The sequence below is a fragment of the Sorex araneus genome, chromosome 5, assembly GCF_027595985.1.
Source record: "Sorex araneus isolate mSorAra2 chromosome 5, mSorAra2.pri, whole genome shotgun sequence".
Classification (NCBI taxonomy): domain Eukaryota; kingdom Metazoa; phylum Chordata; class Mammalia; order Eulipotyphla; family Soricidae; genus Sorex; species Sorex araneus.
In genome coordinates, this window is record NC_073306.1 from 40,156,938 (window position 1) to 40,174,626 (window position 17,689).

General features: G+C 61.5%; 2 protein-coding genes across 6 annotated transcripts in view; one reads left to right on the forward strand and one right to left on the reverse strand.

Moving 5' to 3' along the window:
* The window catches only part of COL8A2 (collagen type VIII alpha 2 chain), a 25,405-nt gene extending 15,460 nt beyond the window's left edge, over nt 1-9,945 (forward strand). For both annotated transcript variants that reach the window (XM_055139633.1, XM_055139632.1), the window contains 2 exons: nt 6,761-6,957; nt 7,300-9,945. In XM_055139633.1, the coding sequence (XP_054995608.1) occupies nt 6,777-6,957; nt 7,300-9,218 (2,100 nt within the window). In that variant the 5' untranslated portion in view covers nt 6,761-6,776 and the 3' untranslated portion in view covers nt 9,219-9,945. The remainder of the gene's footprint in view (nt 1-6,760; nt 6,958-7,299) is intronic.
* Nucleotides 589-17,135, reverse strand: ADPRS (ADP-ribosylserine hydrolase). Of its 4 annotated transcripts, XM_055139635.1 has the most exons (9): nt 16,892-17,135; nt 14,482-14,578; nt 14,081-14,288; nt 13,813-13,997; nt 13,469-13,569; nt 12,035-13,001; nt 11,685-11,930; nt 9,974-10,084; nt 3,622-5,807 (listed from the first exon to the last, which is right to left on the reverse strand). In XM_055139635.1, the coding sequence occupies exons 1-6, from the start codon at nt 17,097-17,099 to the stop codon at nt 12,709-12,711; spliced, it is 1,092 nt and encodes a 363-aa protein (XP_054995610.1). In that variant the 5' UTR covers nt 17,100-17,135; the 3' UTR covers nt 3,622-5,807; nt 9,974-10,084; nt 11,685-11,930; nt 12,035-12,708. The 4 variants fall into 4 exon arrangements, with proteins under 4 accessions (XP_054995611.1, XP_054995610.1, XP_004614385.3 ...); XM_055139636.1 differs by lacking the exon at nt 3,622-5,807 and adding an exon at nt 589-1,942 and having other exon boundaries at nt 11,685-13,001; XM_004614328.3 differs by having other exon boundaries at nt 3,622-5,419; nt 11,685-13,001.
* Between the last annotated feature and the right edge of the window lie 554 nt (nt 17,136-17,689).

Consider the following 17,689-nt stretch of genomic DNA (forward strand, 5'->3'; position numbering starts at 1 on the left):
TTGAAAAAGGGGGGAAATCCCCGGTAAGGACTTGCAGCTGTCCAAACACTGTGTCTACCACGCTGCCGCCACCACTCAGCCCCCTGAATCAGCGTCTCCGTGCGCACCCCGCCTTCTGGCCCTGCCAGCCCAGCCCCTGCCCAGCTGCTCTCACTCTTGCCTGCCTTCCTCAGAGGTCACCAGAGAGGGTGACTACTTGTCGGAGGCCACACAGCAGAGCCAGACTGGACCTTCAGAGTCCTTGCCCCATTCCCCAGGAGCAGAGAAATGGCTTGCTCTGGCCTGTCTGTTTTCCTCCCATTCTGGCCCTCAGGAGCTTCTGACCCATATGGTGTATCTGAGGGACGGAGCGAGGTACTGACGTGATCTTTATTTATTTATTTATTTTTGAAATAAATAGATTTTATTTGGAGGTTTTTCATTTTTTAAAATTTTATTGAATCACCATGTGGAGGGTTACGTAGTTCTCAGGATTATGTCAATTATACAATACTCAAACACCCTTCCCTTCACCAGTGCCCCTATTCCATCACCAACCACCCCAGTAAACCTCCCGCCCCCTCCCGCCCCCCCTCCCCGCCCTTGTAATTGATGTTTCACTTCGTTTATGCTTTATCTTGGTTACATTCTATGTTTCAACACATAACTCGCTATTGTTGCTGGGGTTTCCCGCCAAAAGGAAAAAGACAGTCCTATTGTCAAGGAATCACTTGATAGTTCTCCATTGCTGAGAATGTAAAGATATTAAGTCCCGTTGTTTGTTACATAACTTTTCTATTTTTTCCCCCCTCGTCCCGCGCCACCGAGTTCACACCTGTTTAGTATTCACCACGCTGCCTGACAAAGGAAAAAAAACCGGAAAAGATGGTTATTTCCCGTCATCAGCCGGCGTGGGGCTCTGGCTTAGTTGATAGTCTGGTAGAAAGTCTGCAGTTTCTGGAACCAAAAGTAGTGTGCTGGTATCGGCCCCGGCTCGAGATTCCACCAGCGTCCCGCCGGTCCATGTACATAATACTTTATTCCCTTGTATCCCATTCTCATGCCACCAGGTCCATGGCTGACGTGATCTTTAGACGGTGAACTGAGTTCATCAGACACTGACCTGAGGCCAGAGAGCTCATGGGCGGAGCCTATGCATTGCATGCAGGAGCGCATGCAGACCGTGTGGATCCCATATGGTCTCTTCCTCTCAGCGTGGAGTCGGAAGTCAGCCCTGAGCACTCAACAGAACCCTCCCTCCCCACAAAACTAAAAATGAAAGCCTCATGGTTGATGGTGTCTGAGTGCTGGCCAGGAAGGGAGGGGCTTAGGCCAGGGGACACATGGCAGGTACAGAAGCTGATGCCTAGAGGGAGAACAGCGAGGGGTACCCGCCAGCAGGGGGCAGCAGAGGGAGGGGGCCAGAGAGCCTCAGGAGTGAGGGGGCGGGTGCTCCAAGACCCCCAGGGAGCCTGGACCGTGATGGTGGGAGCAGCAGTCCCCTCGGGTCACCCTGACTCTCTGCAGCCCTCCAGCAGGCTGACAGTGCCCACCTCCCCTTCAAGGGCCGAATGACCATCCCTGCTGGCCCAGTCCTCAGCTCTTGGGCCTAGGGGTCTAGTGGCTGTGTGGTGGCTTCTCATCTGCACGTGCCATGTGGGATCTTCTTGAAAAGCATCTCAGTCCCAGTGACTCTTGTAGATTTCAATGGATTTTCCTTTTCTCCTTTTTTCATTTTTCTTTTTTTTTTTTTTGTGGGGAGAGGGTTAGGGCTGCATCCTGTGGTGCTCAAGGTCCACTCCTGGCTCTGAGTTCTGGGGTCACTCCTGACCGGGCTCCCGGGACATGATAAGGTGCTGTGGATTGAACCAGGGTTGGCTGTGTGCAAGGCAAGTGCCCTACCCACTGGGCTATCCCTCTCCTGCCCAGATTGCATGGGACTTTCCATAGATTACATGATCAACTGCAAGTAAAGATGGAATAAGGTGAGCTCAGGTATTAACAGAACTGCTCCAACCCCTGGCACCCCAATCTGTCCTGGGAGCATGTCTTTGTGGATCCGAGATGTGGAAAACACAGCGTCCCCGCCCTCTCCTCCGGCCCGCCAAGGCCGCAGTCCTGGGAGCCCCACTGAGGGCGCCTCTCACAGGGCCAGTCCCGGCTCCTGTGCAAAGCGTCTGTCTGTCCTCTTAATTCTGCGTGTGTAGAAGGGGACAGTGAGGCCGAGGATGCGGCTCAAGAGACAGAGCATGTGTCCTGGATTCAACTCTAGGACCTCATGCTCCCCACCCCCGCACTGCTGGGAATGACCCTCACAGCAACAAAACATAATCGCAATCAACTTTGTTTTTCTTGGGCTGGGAAGCCTGCTGTGCTCGGCGGGGGAGGCCCAGCTCAGTCCCCGGCTCTGCGCCACCTGGAGTAGCCATGAGCATCGGCTGCTGTGGCTCAAAAAACAAAAACAATGAACAATTTTCTTTTTCTGGGGCGGGGAGAGGGCAAATATCCAGCTGTGCTCAGGAGTTATTCTTGGTCCCCTTGGGGGACAGATGGGGGTGCCGCTCCTGTTGGTGCTTGGACCCTCTGCAGTGCTGGGGACCAGACCTGGACTTGTGCTGGCAAAGCCAGAGCCACGTCCCAGGCTCAGCAAATGTAGAAGCAGGTGCCACAGTACGACAGGGCGCTTGCCTTCACTTAACCAGCCCTGGTTCAGTCCCCGGCACCCCATACGGTCCCCTGAGCCCGACCAGAAGTGATACCTGAGAACAAAGCCAGGAGTAAGCCCTGAGCACTGCTGGGTGTGACCCCCCACCCCAGAGAAAACTCAAGACAAAACAACTACATTTAGGGGCTGGAGCGATAGCACAGCGGGTAGGGCGTTTGCCTTGCACACGGCCGACCCGGGTTCGATTCCCAGCATCCCATATGGTCCCCTGAGCACCACCAGGGGTAATTTCTGAGTGCAGAGCCAGGAGCGGCCCCTGTGCATTGCCAGATGTGACCCAAAAAAGCCCCCCCCCCAAAAAAAAACTACATTTAAACAGGGCAATGATTGCTTATGACTGGCGGGGGGGGGGGGCTGAGAAGCTTGGCACCTGAGACCCTCCGGAGTTAGCTGGCCAGACTCTGCTGGGGTCTAGGAAACTGTCCTGTGGCTCCAGGATGATGGCAGAGCTTTGGTTCACAGCCTGGAGCCAGGCTGGCATCGTCAACATCTCCTCTGGAGCCCCAGCTCCTTTCCTGCACAGCTTCACGCGGCTCGGAGGAACCTCGGCTGCAGCTCCAGACTCGGCTCATGACAATATAATGTGCCTCTGTCCCCCACAGCACAGCCACAGCCCCCTGGAGTCAGAGGCAGGACCTGGCATGTCTAAGTTAGGTTCTGAGCTAAACCCGCTCCCCAGCACTGCCAGCGATAGCCCTGGTGACCACTGATCACTGTGGGGATGTCCTGGGGGTCCCCAGCACAGACATGCCTGAGCAGTATTGACTGTGCCACTTCTACAGCTGAGCCAAGCACCACCTGAGGGACCCCCTGAGCACTGCATGGCCACCCCCTCCCACAAAACAGAACACCTGAACATGGGTGGTGCCCACCACGAGGCAGGTGTTGTCTCCTGAGAGGCCACTGTTATTTCAGGCTTTTATTTTTATTGCTTTTTGGGTCACACCCGGTGATGCACAGGGTTGCTCCTGGCTCTGCACTCAGGAATTACTCTTGGCGGTGCTCGGGGGACCATATGGGATTCTGGGAATGGAACCCAGGTCGGCCGCATGCAAGGCAAACGCCCTACCCGCTGTGCTATCGCTCCAGCCCCAGGCTTTTTTTAATTAGAAAAATTTTGGGTGGGGGTCATCCCCAGCAATGCTCAGGGGTTACTCTTGGCTCTGCACTTGGAAATCACTCCTGGCGGTCTCGGGGATCATATGGGATACTAGGGATTAAACGTGGGTCAGCTGCGTGCAAGGCAAGTGCCTTACCTGCTGTACTCCGACTCTAGTCCAGGCTTTTAAAAACGATGTCTTCAGGGCCTGAGAGACAGTACAGAGGCTAAGGTGCTTGCCCTGCACATGGCTGAGCCTGGTTCAGTCCCTGGCTTCACTTATGCCCCTACAGCACTGCTGGGAGTGATGTCAGAGGAGTGTTTCCTTCCTGGTGGGGATCTAACCCAGGTCAGCCTCATGCAAGGTGAGCACCCTGCCCGCGGTGCTCTCTCTGGTTCCCATTTTCACACAAACACTTTTTGGCGTTTCCTCGTGTGAGCGTGTCTCACACGTGAGCCCTATCTCCAGCCTGCAGTGGTGGCTTTGTTCTCATTTGGGGGCTGCACTCTGCAGTGCACGAGGTTGGTACTGGGGCGGTGGGGAGGTTCACTCCTGGCCTTGTTGTTGGATCATGTGGTTCTGGGGACTGAGCCTGGGCCTTCAGCCTGCCGAGCGTTCCTCCACCCCCCAGCCCCGGTTCCTGTATTCACACAGCTGTGCAGCCATCAGACCACTGTCCTCTGCTGAAACCCTGTACGGGCCTCCAGGGATTCGAACCTGGGTCGGCTGTGTGCAAGGCAAATGCCCTACCTGCTGTGCTATCGCTCCAGCCCCCACTTCATGCATTTAAATAGGATTCTAGAATAAGTTTTCTTTTTTTTTCTTTTTGGGTCACACCCAGCAGTGCTCAGGGCTTACTCCTGGCTCATGCACTCAGGAATTACTCCTGGTAGTGCTCAGGGGACCATATGGGATGCTGGGAATTAAACCTGGGTCGGCGAGTGCAAGGCAAATGCCCTACCCAGTGTGCTATCGCTCCAGCCCCTAGAGTAAGTTTTGTTTTGTCCTTTTGTTTTCTTTTTTTTTTTTGCTTTTTGGGTCACACCCATCGATGCTCAGGGGTTACTCCTGGCTCTGCACTCAGGAATTATTCCTGGAGGTGCTCGGGGGACCATATGGGATGCTGGGGATCGAACCTGGATCAGCTGCGTGCAAGGCAAACGCCCTACCCGCTATGCTATTGCTCTGGCTCCTGTTTTGTCCTTTTTGTGGTGTGGGGGCCTGAGTCCCAGGCCTTGTATCCGTGAAACATGAGCTAGCTTCCTGTCCCTCTGCTGTGGTTTGGTGTTGGGCTTCTCAGCACAGGGTTTCCAAGAGTTACCTGTGGTATAGCCTTGATCAAACGGTCATTGTTGCTTCTTACCTAGGAGGCTCCTTGGCACTGCAGACAATACACATACTTTCTAAGCGGATGTCCCCTTGTGTCATTCCGCTTTCTGCCTGTTAGAAATCTGTGATGGACAGTGCACATATACATTTGTTTGTGCATGTGCAAGCCCATTTTACAGAGAAGGTAACTGAGGCTCACAGTTACCTTCTGGACTGCCCACTGGACCTCCTCCAGCTGGTGATCTGGGCTGGCTGGTCAGACTCACTCACAGGTCTTGTTCTTGAGCTAGATGCAACAGCAGCACCAGGTGAGGGAGGCCACACAGGAAGACGGGGTTCACTGTGTAGACTCTGAAAGGGTGCCAACTGCCCAGGCCCCGGAGGCTGTGCTGAAGGGGGTCTGTCACAGGTGTGCAGCTGCTGGTGTCAGGGATCTGAAAGGAGTTCTGGGTTTCTGGGCGTGGTGTGTGTGTGAGCAGAGCAAGGAGTGACGGGTGATGTGGCTGGAGACGCAGACACAGAGCAGGCTCAAGGGGCCTTGAGGGGGCCGGAGCCATAGTGCAGTGGGAGGGCACCTTCCTTGCATGCAGCCAACACAGGTTCCATGCCTGGCACCCCTGAGCCCATCAGGATTGATCCCTGAGTGTCCAGCCAGGAAGAAGCGCTGAGCACCACTGGGGAAAACATTAAAAAAAAAAGGCCTTGGTGGGGTCAGAGAGCTGGTGCAGAGATTAAGACTTTGTATGAGTCCAACCCCACTTGTCCTTCCCTCCCTCCATCCCACCCACCCACCTTCCTCCCCGCTCCTCCTCCTCCCTCTCTCTCTCTTTGGTTTGTGAGCCACACCCAGCAATGCTCAGGGGTGACTCCTGACTCTGTGCTCTGGAATCACTCTTGGTGTGCTCAGGAGACCACTAAGGGTGCTGGGGACCAAACGCAGGTTGGCTGCGTGTAAGGCAAGCGCCCTGCTCGCTGTACAGTCGCTCTGGTCCCTGAGCCCTGTTTGATTCCCGGGCACCACTTGGCTCCTGAGCAGCCCCAGGTGCGGCTGGAGGCCTGGTGCCCTGCCCTGGGTGGCCCTGGGTGGCCCCAGCATGGAGGAGCGCCACTTCTCTGGCCCAGTTGGCTGAGAACTGCTGGGAGGGTCACCTGGACTTCCTCAGCATTGCCTGAGTGCCCCCAAATAAAGCGTGAATGCCACATGAGGTACCTGGACTGAGACCTGGAGGCAGTGGGGGCATCGCCCCACGCCATGAGCATCAGCAGGACTGAGGTCAGAGTGATGGTGACAACACCGCCACCTACTGGAAGATGAAAGGAGTGTGTGGGCAGTGCGGCCTTGTAGATCTAGGTAGAATGGGGCACAGCGCCAGGGACGGCTTTCAGGGGGGTATGCCAGGGCTGGAGGGGGGCTGCAGGGACTGGCTGGGGTGGAGAGAGGCTGTGGTCCAGGGGAGGGAGCCCCTTGAGCTGGTGGTGCGGAGGAAGAGCCACGGGCGGCCTGCAGAGGAGGCTGAGGGCATGACGGGCAGCCCCACAGCCCTGCAGAGCTCGCCAGCAGGCACCCCCTGAGCCCCCTCCGCTCCACCCCGGAGCCAGCTTCATGCCCCTCTCCCTCTCCCCGCAGCACACCCTCGGACACCATGCGGGGGGCTCTGGCTCCCCTGCCCCCGTTGCTGCTGCTCTTGCTGGGCTGCAGGCCTCGGACAGCCACTGGCGGAGGGGCCGGCCGGGCGGCGGGCTACGCGCCTGTGAAGTACGTGCAGCCCATGCTCAAGGGGCCTGTGGGGCCCCCGTTCCGCGAGGGCAAGGGCCAGTACCTGGGTGAGCACCCGCCCCTCCCCTTTACACTCCCCTGGCCCCCCTCCCCCGCCGGGTTTTCCTTCTCTCCTTCCTGATGCTGACTCAGGCTCCCAGCCTTCAGGGCGGAAAGGGACAGAGGGTGTGTGGTGGGAGGGGTGTGTGTGGGGGGATCGGCTGCGGTGCCCCCTGGTGGCCAGTCCACACACGTGTGCCGGACTGAAACTCTGGCAGGCTGGGGAGGCTGGGTGTGGAGACCCCCAAGAAGACCACTGTCCACCCCTGGCCTCCGCCTCCTATGGGAGTGCAGTGGCTGGTCTCTGTCCCCACCACCAGGACACTGACTGCTCTCTCTTTCTCTCTCAGAAATGCCTCTGCCGATGCTGCCGATGGACCTGAAAGGAGAACCCGGCCCCCCGGGGCAGCCTGGCCCTCGGGGGCCCCCAGGCCCACCTGGCTTCCCAGGAAAACCAGGCACGGGGAAGCCAGGGCTACATGGGCAGCCTGGTCCTGCCGGGCCCCCTGGCTTCTCCCGGATGGGCAAAGCTGGTCCCCCAGGGCTCCCAGGCAAGACCGGGCCACCGGGGCAGCCGGGGCTGCGGGGGGAGCCGGGCAGCCGAGGGGACCAGGGCCTCCGGGGGCCCCCCGGGCCACCTGGCCTTCCTGGGCCCTCAGGCATCGCTGTCCCTGGGAAACCAGGCCCCCAGGGGGTGCCAGGGCCCCCTGGGTTTGGAGGGGAGCCGGGGCCCCAGGGTGACCCGGGACCTCCAGGGGGTCGAGGCCTCAAGGGAGATAAGGGGGTGGGCCAGCCGGGGCTGCCGGGGGCCCCAGGGCAGGGGGGCGCCCCTGGGCCCCCTGGGCTTCCTGGCCCTGCTGGCTTGGGCAGACCTGGTCTGGACGGGCTTCCTGGGGCCCCTGGAGACAAGGGTGAGTCTGGACCCCCTGGGCTACCAGGGCCCAGAGGGGAACCAGGAGCTTTGGGCCCCAAAGGGGCCCCTGGGGTGAATGGAATCGGGGTGCCAGGGGCAGCAGGGGTGCCAGGTCCACAAGGCCTGGTAGGGGCGAAAGGCGAACCTGGGCCCCGGGGCCCCCCTGGCCTGATGGGCCCTGCTGGCTATGGGGTCCCTGGGCTGCCCGGCCCTAAGGGAGACAGGGGCCCCGCGGGGGTCCCAGGGCTCTTGGGGGACAGGGGGGAGCCGGGGGAGGATGGGGAGCCCGGGGAACAGGGCCCACAGGGCCTCGGGGGGCCTCCTGGCCTTCCAGGGTCTGCAGGGCTCCCCGGGAGACGGGGGCCCCCTGGACCTAAGGGGGAGTCAGGGCCCGGAGGAGCTCCAGGAGTGCCTGGCATTCGAGGTGACCAGGGACCGAGTGGCCTGGCTGGGAAACCTGGGGTCCCAGGAGAAAGGGGGCTCCCGGGGGCCCATGGACCCCCTGGACCAGCTGGGCCCAAGGGGGAGCCGGGTTCCATCGGCCGCCCTGGGGGCCCCGGGGTGGCAGGTGCCCTGGGGCAGAAGGGTGAGCTGGGGCTCCCCGGGCAGCCTGGCCTGAGGGGCCCCTCAGGAATCCCAGGACTCCAGGGCCCAGCTGGCCCGATCGGGCCCCAGGGCTTGCCTGGCCTGAAAGGGGAGCCAGGCCTGCCAGGGGCCCCCGGAGAGGGGACAGTGGGTGAGCCTGGCGTGACTGGGCCTACAGGGCCCCCTGGGGTCCCCGGTTCCCCTGGACTCACGGGCCCTCCCGGGCCTCCCGGGCCTCCCGGCCCCCCGGGCGCCCCCGGGGCCTTGGATGAGACGGGCATCGCGGGCCTGCACCTGCCCGACAGCGGCGTGGAGGGGGCGGTGCTGGGCAAGGGGGGCAAGCCGCACCTGGGGCTGGGGGAGCTGTCGGCCCAGGCCACGCCGGCCTTCACAGCGGTGCTCACCTCGCCCTTCCCTGCCTCGGGCATGCCGGTCAAGTTCGACCGGACGCTCTACAATGGCCACAGCGGCTACAACCCGGCCACAGGCATCTTCACCTGCCCCGTGGGCGGCGTCTACTACTTCGCCTACCACGTGCACGTCAAGGGCACCAGCGTGTGGGTGGCGCTGTACAAGAACAACGTGCCGGCCACCTACACCTACGACGAGTACAAGAAGGGCTACCTGGACCAGGCGTCAGGCGGCGCCGTGCTGCAGCTGCGGCCCAACGACCAGGTCTGGGTGCAGATGCCCTCGGACCAGGCCAACGGCCTCTACTCCACAGAGTACATCCACTCCTCCTTCTCGGGCTTCCTGCTCTGCCCCACATAGCCCGGGCGGCACTGACAATGCCCCCGCCGCCGCCACCTCCGGTGGTCTCGAGAACTCTCCAGTGACAAGCACCTCCATGTAAAGGAAACCACCAGGTCGGAGCTGGACAGAGGCGCTTAGGTCTGGGCCCAAGGAGGCCCCGCTGGTTCCTTCCTGCACGGGGCGCAGGGTGGCTGGGAGAGGCTGGCCTGAGTCCCCCAGATGTCCGAGCAGTGGCGTGGGGGTGGGTTGCACCCCATCCCTGACAGCCTGGGAGGCCCCTTGGGGGTCCTGGACTCTGCTGGACTAAGGAGACCTGAGGGCCCCCCTCCATCTCCCCGAGAAGGGGGCCTGGCTGCCCTCAGTTTTGGCTGGAACTCTTCCAGCTCCCTCGGCATCGGACGGTGGGTCCCCAGAGAGTCAGTCCCTCCAAGGGGGAAGGAAGAGGGGCCTGAGCGAGCGGGAAGCTGGTGTGGCACTGCCAGGACTGTGTCCGGGGTGGGGACGAGAGGCCTGCCTCTGGCCCCCCGGGCAGGAGAGCGGCTGCCAGCCAGGGCTCGTGTGGGTTCAGCCCTGACTGTCCCCAAGTCCCTCTGTCAGCATCCACACGGGCAGGTGCCCCAGGGTGGGTGCTCGCCCTCCCCGGCCCCAGGGAGTTCCCTCTCCTTCCCCAGAGGTGGTGGGGGCTCGTGCCTTCGCACGGGACTGTGAGGGGCCTTGTGTCCCGCACCCCAGGCCCCCCCCCCCCCCGCCCCGAGGCAGAGCCTCCTGCTCACCCTCAGAACAAGGCACACGCAACTGGGCGGGCTGCTCCTCCGCAGGGCTCAGGGCCATCCCCCTCCTGCCCGCTCTTCCGGTTCCAGCTCTGTAACGCCAGGCTCAGGAGGCTGGGGAGGAAGATTGCCAACAGACCCCTCTGGAATGAGCTGGTTCTGAACGGTTCTGCCATCCCCCCCCACCCCACTGCGCCCTGGTTCCAGCGGAGGGATGAAGTCGGGGCTCATTCCTGGCGTGTGTGGGGCCTACCCTCCGTCTCAGTAGGCCAGTGTGTGTCCAGAGCGTGAGCAGTGATGTGCCCTTGTGTACGGCTCCATCACTGGCCACTGTGACAGCCCTGACCCCCTCCCCAGGTATCTGCAGTGACCCACAGGAACTTTCAAGAGCCCCAGTGTCACCACCTAACACGTTTATGTTTGTGGTGGTTCCTCCTCCCTAATACCCAAGAGGATCAGCTAAGGTGCCTCAGGCCATCATGGGCCCTTCGCCACGTCCTTCTGGGTCCAAGGTGCCACTGGCTGACTCTCTGGGGGGTCCTGATGGGCACCAACTGTCTGTGGAGGGCACTGGGGGACAAGGGGGCTGGTTCACGAAAGTGAGCTGCTGCCAAGTGCCATTCCTTAAGCCTCGGGAAGGGGAGCTGGGCATGGCTAAGATGTCGGTGGGTTCAGCCCCAGGTACCCACTCACCAGACTGGCTTTGATCCAGGCTCAGGCTTGAGCGATGAAACATGCTATTCCGATACTAACTTTAAGATGAAGGTATATTTTCCTCTAGTAATTTCATGTCTAACCTGGTATAGGAAGCTTAGCTCTCTACATGCCTGTTAGGTGCCCGTGTCACAGATTTGGGGAAAATGCACTAGGGAATCAAAGAAAGTGGCATTTTTTTTTTTTTTTCTGAAAGAAAAGCAATGGTGCTGATGGTACTGACACACCTCAATAAAAGCTGTTGCCTTGGACAGCCCTAGGCTGGAACCGCCTGGCTGCAGACACCCCGGTCCTGGCTGGCCCTGCGGGTCTCGATCTCTGCTCTCCCACCCCAAGCCTGTGTTCTTCCCCGGCCACCTCAGAAAAGGCCTGTGCTCCCAGGCGGATGTGGCTCTCAACGCCAAGAAGTATCTGGAGAAACCAAAGGCAGGCTGGGGCTGGGGGAGGAGGGTCCTGCTTCCCCCAAACATTCCTGCAAGCTCTCAGGGGTAGTGGAGCGTGACTCTGCACCCCGAGGGCAGAGTCTCAACATCTGATGCAAATTATGAATGAAACTGTGAATCTCTGCTCCCGCGGGTGGAGGGGCGCCAAGGCGGGCAAGGGCAAAGGGAGCTGTCCTGGGCTTCAAGAGAGCACCTGCCCCACAGCTGGCCATGCTGGGCAGGGCGGCATTTGTCCCTGGCTCTGGTGAGCAGGTTCCGGGCTAGTGGGCCCCAGTATGGCTGAAAGTGGACCGGATGATCCTGAAGCCTCGGGTGAGCTGTAGCGCAGGGCCAGAAGTGGTCAGAGGACAGCCGTGAAGCATAGGACGTGCTCTTTCCCTCCCTGATGGCCTTTTTTTTTTTTTTTTTTGCGGGGGAGGGATGGGTAGGTGGGTGGGACACACTCAGTGCTCAGTGCTCAGGCTCAGTGCTCTGGAGGGCCCCCTGGTGGTGCTCAAGGGACAACATGCGTGTTAGGGATGGAACTGGGATTAACCCTGTGCGAGACACGTGCTTACCTCTGTACTATGGCTCTGGCCGATGGCCCTTCTGTTGAAAGGGACTGTCCACAGAAGCTCCTGGTGGGCCACAGGCCGTTTCTGGGCCCTGTGGGAGGACGAGGCTCCCAGCTTTCAGTCTGCTTGAGCCCCTGAGAAGATGTGTCCTTGCCCGCACACGTGCGCGGTGGCATCTGGTGAGTGCTGCCTCCGTCCTACGGGGCATTCGGTTCCTGGCCGCAGGGGGAACTATGAAGTAGTCAGGCCCTGGCACGGGAAAGTCTGGTGAGTTCCAGCGCACTGCTGGGGCCACTCCGGGGGCCTCCAGCTGGAAATGCCCAACCAGGCCAGCCCTGCCTCTCCCAGCTCACTGTGCCAGCTGGGGCCCAGGGCAGGGGCTGGAAGACGTGTAACGTGCTGACAGCAGGGGCGCCTCCAGAAGCCCCAGCACCGAGGAGAGAACAGTCCTGGAAGGCAGTGGGCACGGAGGTCATGGTGCTGGGTGGGAGAACCCACTGGGCAGAGAACAGGAAACGGATGAGGTTCATAGGAAACCGTTTATTGCTGCACCTCCCGCTGGCTGCTGTGAACCAGCCCTAGGACAGCCAAGGCCACGTGTGGATCCAGACGGGCCAGAGTCCGGGGCCCCATCTCCTGGATCCACACGCGCGTGCTCTGTAGGGGCCCAGCCCAAACGGCTAAATCCCAACCATCAAAAATGATGTGAGTACATCATGATGCTGCTACCCCAACCCCAGGTCCTGGATAAAAGGAAACTACCCCACGGATCCTCCAAAATAAAACCTGCCCTCGGGCGCCACAGGGAAAGTCTGATCCTCTGCAAGTCCAACACAGCCCCAGGGAGGCCGTGCCCCTCCCCTGTGGCTCCAGCGCCCTCCCCGCCCCAGACCCACCCCAGAGTGCCCTCTGCACCCGGCAGCTGCAGGAAGACAGGGGGAGGGGAGCCAAGCCCACATGATGTCAGGGCTGCCGGCAGGGCTGTACTTGGTCCTGCTGGAGACCGGGAGGCCCCAGCCAGTGGCCTTCACACACTTTTCTGGAAGACCCGGTGCAGGCTCTGGGCCAGGACATCTGTCTCCTCGTAGCCCTCACAGCTCTGCTGCCAGCTCTCTGGGATTTGCTCCAGGCCGTAGTAGGCCCCAGCAATGGCCCCGGCCATGGTGGCGATAGTGTCTGTGTCCCCTCCGAGGGAGATGGAGTAGACGAGCGTCCTCTGCAGGCTGTTGAAGGTGGGCGGGATCTCGGGGTCAGGCGCCATGCAGCGCAGGAAGCAGTAGATGGCTGTGGGCACCGACTCAAAGGCAGCGATGCCGTTCCCTGAGGAGGAAGCAGAGGGGACGCCTAAGAGCTGCAGCCCCTGTCCCCAGGCTACCTGTCCTGTGCCACCAGGCTGCAGTCAGCTTCAGGTCGGGCCGTGATTAATATTCCAAGGATTTCCCGTCGTGCCCACAGCAGACTCTGCTGTCCCCAGGGGCTGGGACAGCTCACGGGGCTGTAGCATGGGCTCTGCATGTCAGGGGCCTGGGTCAGATCCCCAGCACCATACGGACCACTGAGCACTGCCACGAGTGACCCCCCACGCAGTGTCAGGAGCAGCCCCTGACTGCTGGATCAGTAAACATCAGTTCCCAGCACCTGCTGCCACACTGGAGCCCAGCTAACATCCCCGGGCCCCTGGCCGCCAGGCCGAAAGAGCGAAAAAGCACCACCCCACCTGCAGAGATCCCGCAGCACACGGCCAGGCCACGGCGGGAAAATGGCTCCGGGCTGCCGTGGGGACCCACCTAGCTCGGATACCACATCCTCTCTGGTCACCGAGGCCTGCTCGAGCAGCTCCCCGACCTTCTTCAGCCGGCTGGAGTAGGGGCGCTCCTCCATGCCCAGGCTGCGGTGGGGGGACAGTACAGGGAGGGGAGAGTCAGGGCGGCCGGGCAGGGAAGGGCTGTGATGGGGGTGGCAGGGATGTGGCGACACCAGGGCAGAGTGACGGAAAGGAGGTGTGGGCCTGGGGAGCTGGGCCTCCACGTACAGTCAAGGCACAGAGGCGTCTTCACCCCCCGAAAGGAAGGAAGCTGGGCTTGTCCCCATGCGCGCACCCCCTGGGCCAGCGTCTGCCCTACACACTCACTCCCTGGCGTCCGAGATGGACTGGGTGTCGCTCTCCAGCTCCTCCATGTGGCCCAGCAGCTGCTCCAGGAAGCGCTCGCTGGACAACTCGCCCTGCAGGGCCAGGTGCACGGCCAGGGCCTGCAGGACGGCGCCGTTGTAGCCCAGGGAGGAGGCGTGGGTCAGCTGGGCCGACAGCCGGGCAAACTGGGCCAAAGACAGGAGGTGGGGAGAGGCCGTCAGCCCCCGCACCCCGTTCAGGGCAGGGACCGGGGATGGGCGGGGGGTACCTTCTGCACGTCCTGGATGCTGCTGTAGGCCAGGGAGATGCCGGCCACCCGCATGGCACCCCCGTTGCCATAGGAGCCCTTGCCGTTGAACTGGGCGCGTGCGGGCTCGAAGACATCGCGACACTTGGGGTTCAGGAGCTTCTTGAAGACGGTGATGACCCCGGCGCCGTAGCCCCGGTCAGGGTCTTTTTTGTACTCCTGAGCAAACCTAGGGGAGAGGAGGGACACAGACGCCTGCGTGTCGGGAGAGAAATCTGCCGGTGTGGGGATGGAGGTCTCGGGGCCCGCGGGAATTGCAGCAGGCCCTGCAACGGCGCCTGCGGCGCAGGCTCTCCGCGCTTCTGCTCTGTCAGGAGGGCAATGGCTGCCCACCTGGTCGGCCTCGTCCCCGGCCCTCTCACCTGTGAGCCATGTCCACCTCGTCGAAGGCCTCCTTGGCTAGCAGGGACTGCACCAGGGCCCTGGCCATGGCCGTGTCGTCCGTGTAGCACAAAGCTTCTGTGGGGGCAGAGCAGGGGGAGACGTGGGGCTCCGGGGTCCGCCTCCTGCACCTGCTTTCCTGTCCCATCTGTCCACTGGCTGAAGGGACGGGTCCCCCTTGAGAACTGCTCCGCCTCTCAAATCCCACCCCCCAGGCCTTTCCCACCTGCCAGCCCAGAACGTTCCCTCTTGGGGCAGAGCAAGAGCATCACTGCGCAGCCTGCCTCACTGTCACCTTGGAGTCACCTCATCAACATGGCTGCAGGCTGAGGAGCAAACTCACTACCTGGGCAGGGGGAGCCCCTCCTCCCTCCCACCCGACACCCCCCGCCATTCTCCACCGAGGCCTCCCGTCCAGACTGCCCCCCTCGCGTGGGCCCTCGGCCCTCTGGCACGGGCCCTCCTTATGCTGCTCCAACAGGCTTCAGCAGCTAAGGCACAGGGACTCGGTCTTGCTATTTTGCTTTTAGTTGGGCCACACCGAGCGGCGTCTCCTGGCGGAACCCAGGGAATGTAAGTGGTGCCAGGGAGCAAACCCGCTCAGTGGCGTACAAGGCCAATGACCTCCCTGCTGCACTACCGTTCCAGTGCCCGGGGGCTTGGTCTTAGCGGAAGGAATATACGGTTCTGGAGGGCAGAACGTGTTCCCGAGTGAACCCCCTTTCCCTGCTCTTCGAGCTCTGGGTTCCATCCATTCCTCTGTGGGTTCCAGCCCCAATCCCACTTTCCCTTCCGGTTCCTCTCAGTTCTGTCCTCCAGCCCCAGCAGGACAGGCTCCCTCCTGCAGAGCACAGGCGCCCGGCCTGGTGCCCAATCCCAGCCTGTGGCCTGGGGGTCCTTCCTGTCTGCCCCCCTCTGTGCAACAGCACCCGTCCCCCCTCCCTTGGGCTCGCTCCTCCGGAGACCCACTTCTCCCTTTCCCAGTTCTTGTTCCAAGGCCATTGTCTGGTGCTAACGCTCCTGCCAGCCTAACCGAGCAGCAAGGCTCACACTGGGCCTTGGACCCCCACAAAAGAAATTTCTTCCCCTTGAGAGCTCTAGAGGGGTCAGAGCGACAGCACAGTGGGTCGGGCGCTTGTCTTGCACACAGCAGGCCCAGGTTCAATTCCTGGCATCCCATATGGTCTCCCGAACCTGCCAGAAGTGATTTCTGAGGACAAGGAGAGAGACAGAGGGGGAGAGAGAGAGACAGACAGGCAGACAGACAGAGAGAGAAAGAGACCAGGAGTTTCCCAGGCCTGTCTTGGGAAGGGCCAACAGAAGCCCTGACCGTGGAGCAACCGAGCCCCTGGATTCAGCAGCACCTGAAACCAGGGTCTTTGGGGGCTTTTCCTTGATGCCTGTTAATTTCTTCTCTCTTCTCTCTCAGGCAACTGACATGGGTTTTCTGCTGTTTACATCCAAAGGGTCCTAAAACCACCTTATGACCACCATCCTCATGTGAATTCACAAAAGAAATTTTGTTTGGAGGTCACACCTAGTGCTGCTCAGGGGTTACTCCTGGCTCTGCACTCAAGAAACTCCAGGAATAAGCCCTGAGCAAGCCAGGTACGGCCCCCAAACCAACCAACTAACCAAACAAACAAAAAAAGAGAATAGTGTGGGGACCTTTCCCCTCTATCCTACATAGTTCCAGAAGAATCATACTCTGCTTGGCCTCACGGATGATGAGTTGGGGTCTGGGGAGGGGGCTGGGGGAAGCCACGAAGGCCTGACGAGAGACAGCAGGATGGGAACCAAGGTCCATAGCGGGAGGACAGCGGCCAGGGTGCAAGCAAGCAGGCCCTGCAACTGGCTAGATCCCGGCGCCACACAGGCCCTGCAACAGGGGTGCATCCCTGGAGCCTCCTGCATTCCACTAGGCAGTCCTGGCTCCCCAGACAGGCCCCCGCGGTCCATCTTGGAGCTGCTCACACCCCTCAATTCTGGGGGTGCGACTTTCCTTTTTCTCTCTGGTGGCATCCCTGCTTTAAGGAACTCTCTCCCTCGCTCATATTCCCTAAACGGAATCCTTTATTTCACACCAGGGACACGCCCAGGGGTGGCATCAGGTGGCCCTGGAGAGACACGTCGCTGCGGGTCGGGCACTTGCACGCGGCCAGCCCCAGTTCGATCCCCCGCACCCCACAGGGTCCCCGGAGCCCTCCAGCCAGAAGTGATTCCTGAGTGCAGAACCAGGAGTCACTCCCTGAGCCTCGGCGGGTGTGGCCCCCCAAACCAAAACGAAAAACCAAGATGTCTGCAGACATCGTCTCTGCAGACGCAGCGCGGTGCGGCCCGCCCGCCGGGCCCGCGTCCCCGCCACCCGCACGTGCGCCGCGCCCCGCCCACCTGTCCGCGCGCTGCCCGGCGAGCCCGGCTCGGGCTCCAGGCTCTGCACGTGACGCAGCACTGACGTCAGGGGGACGGTGTCGTGCGCCTCGTACACGGCGCCCACGCAGTCCCCGAGCAGCGCGCCGGCCAGGCAGCCTCGGAAGCGGGAGAGGGAGCGGGACGCCCCAGCCCCCGCGCAGCCGGCCGCCGCCATCGCCGCCGCCATGCGCGCCGCCCAGTTGCCACTTCCGGTGCGGCCGGCGCGCCCGCAGCCCGCGGCCCCACAGCGCCTCCGCGCGGCCTGGAGCCTCGGTGCCGCCGCGCACACAGCGCCGCCCAGCGGCCGGGAGTCGCAGCGGCCGCGTGCGTGGGCCCAGCAGGCCCGGCGGCCTCGGCACCAGAGCACCAGATGTCCGCTCTCTCCACCTAGAAACGGTGGTCCAAATGGGCCGGGAGGTCACTAAGGAGTTCCTGACGGGTGGGCACTGAGCCACCATCGGACCATCAGCCCCCTAGCTTGCTCTATGAAGCCGCACTCTGTCTTTCTTGAATCCCCCCCCCCACCGCACGTCCTTCCCCAGGGGACGTTGTCCCCATTTAGGCCTTCGCGCCACCCCAATCTGCTCCTGCCCTCCCGTTCTGATCCTAACCTCCTCTGAACCTTCCCAGGCATCATGAAAACATGCCACGGTCAGGCGCTAGGGCTTGGCTAGCCCAGAGAGGGGTTCCCTGAGGCAAGACGGGAAGGGAGAGCCTTTTATATGTGGGGCTTGCGGGCTGGTATTTCCCGTGGTTACTGCTCTACCAAGCCTCTCA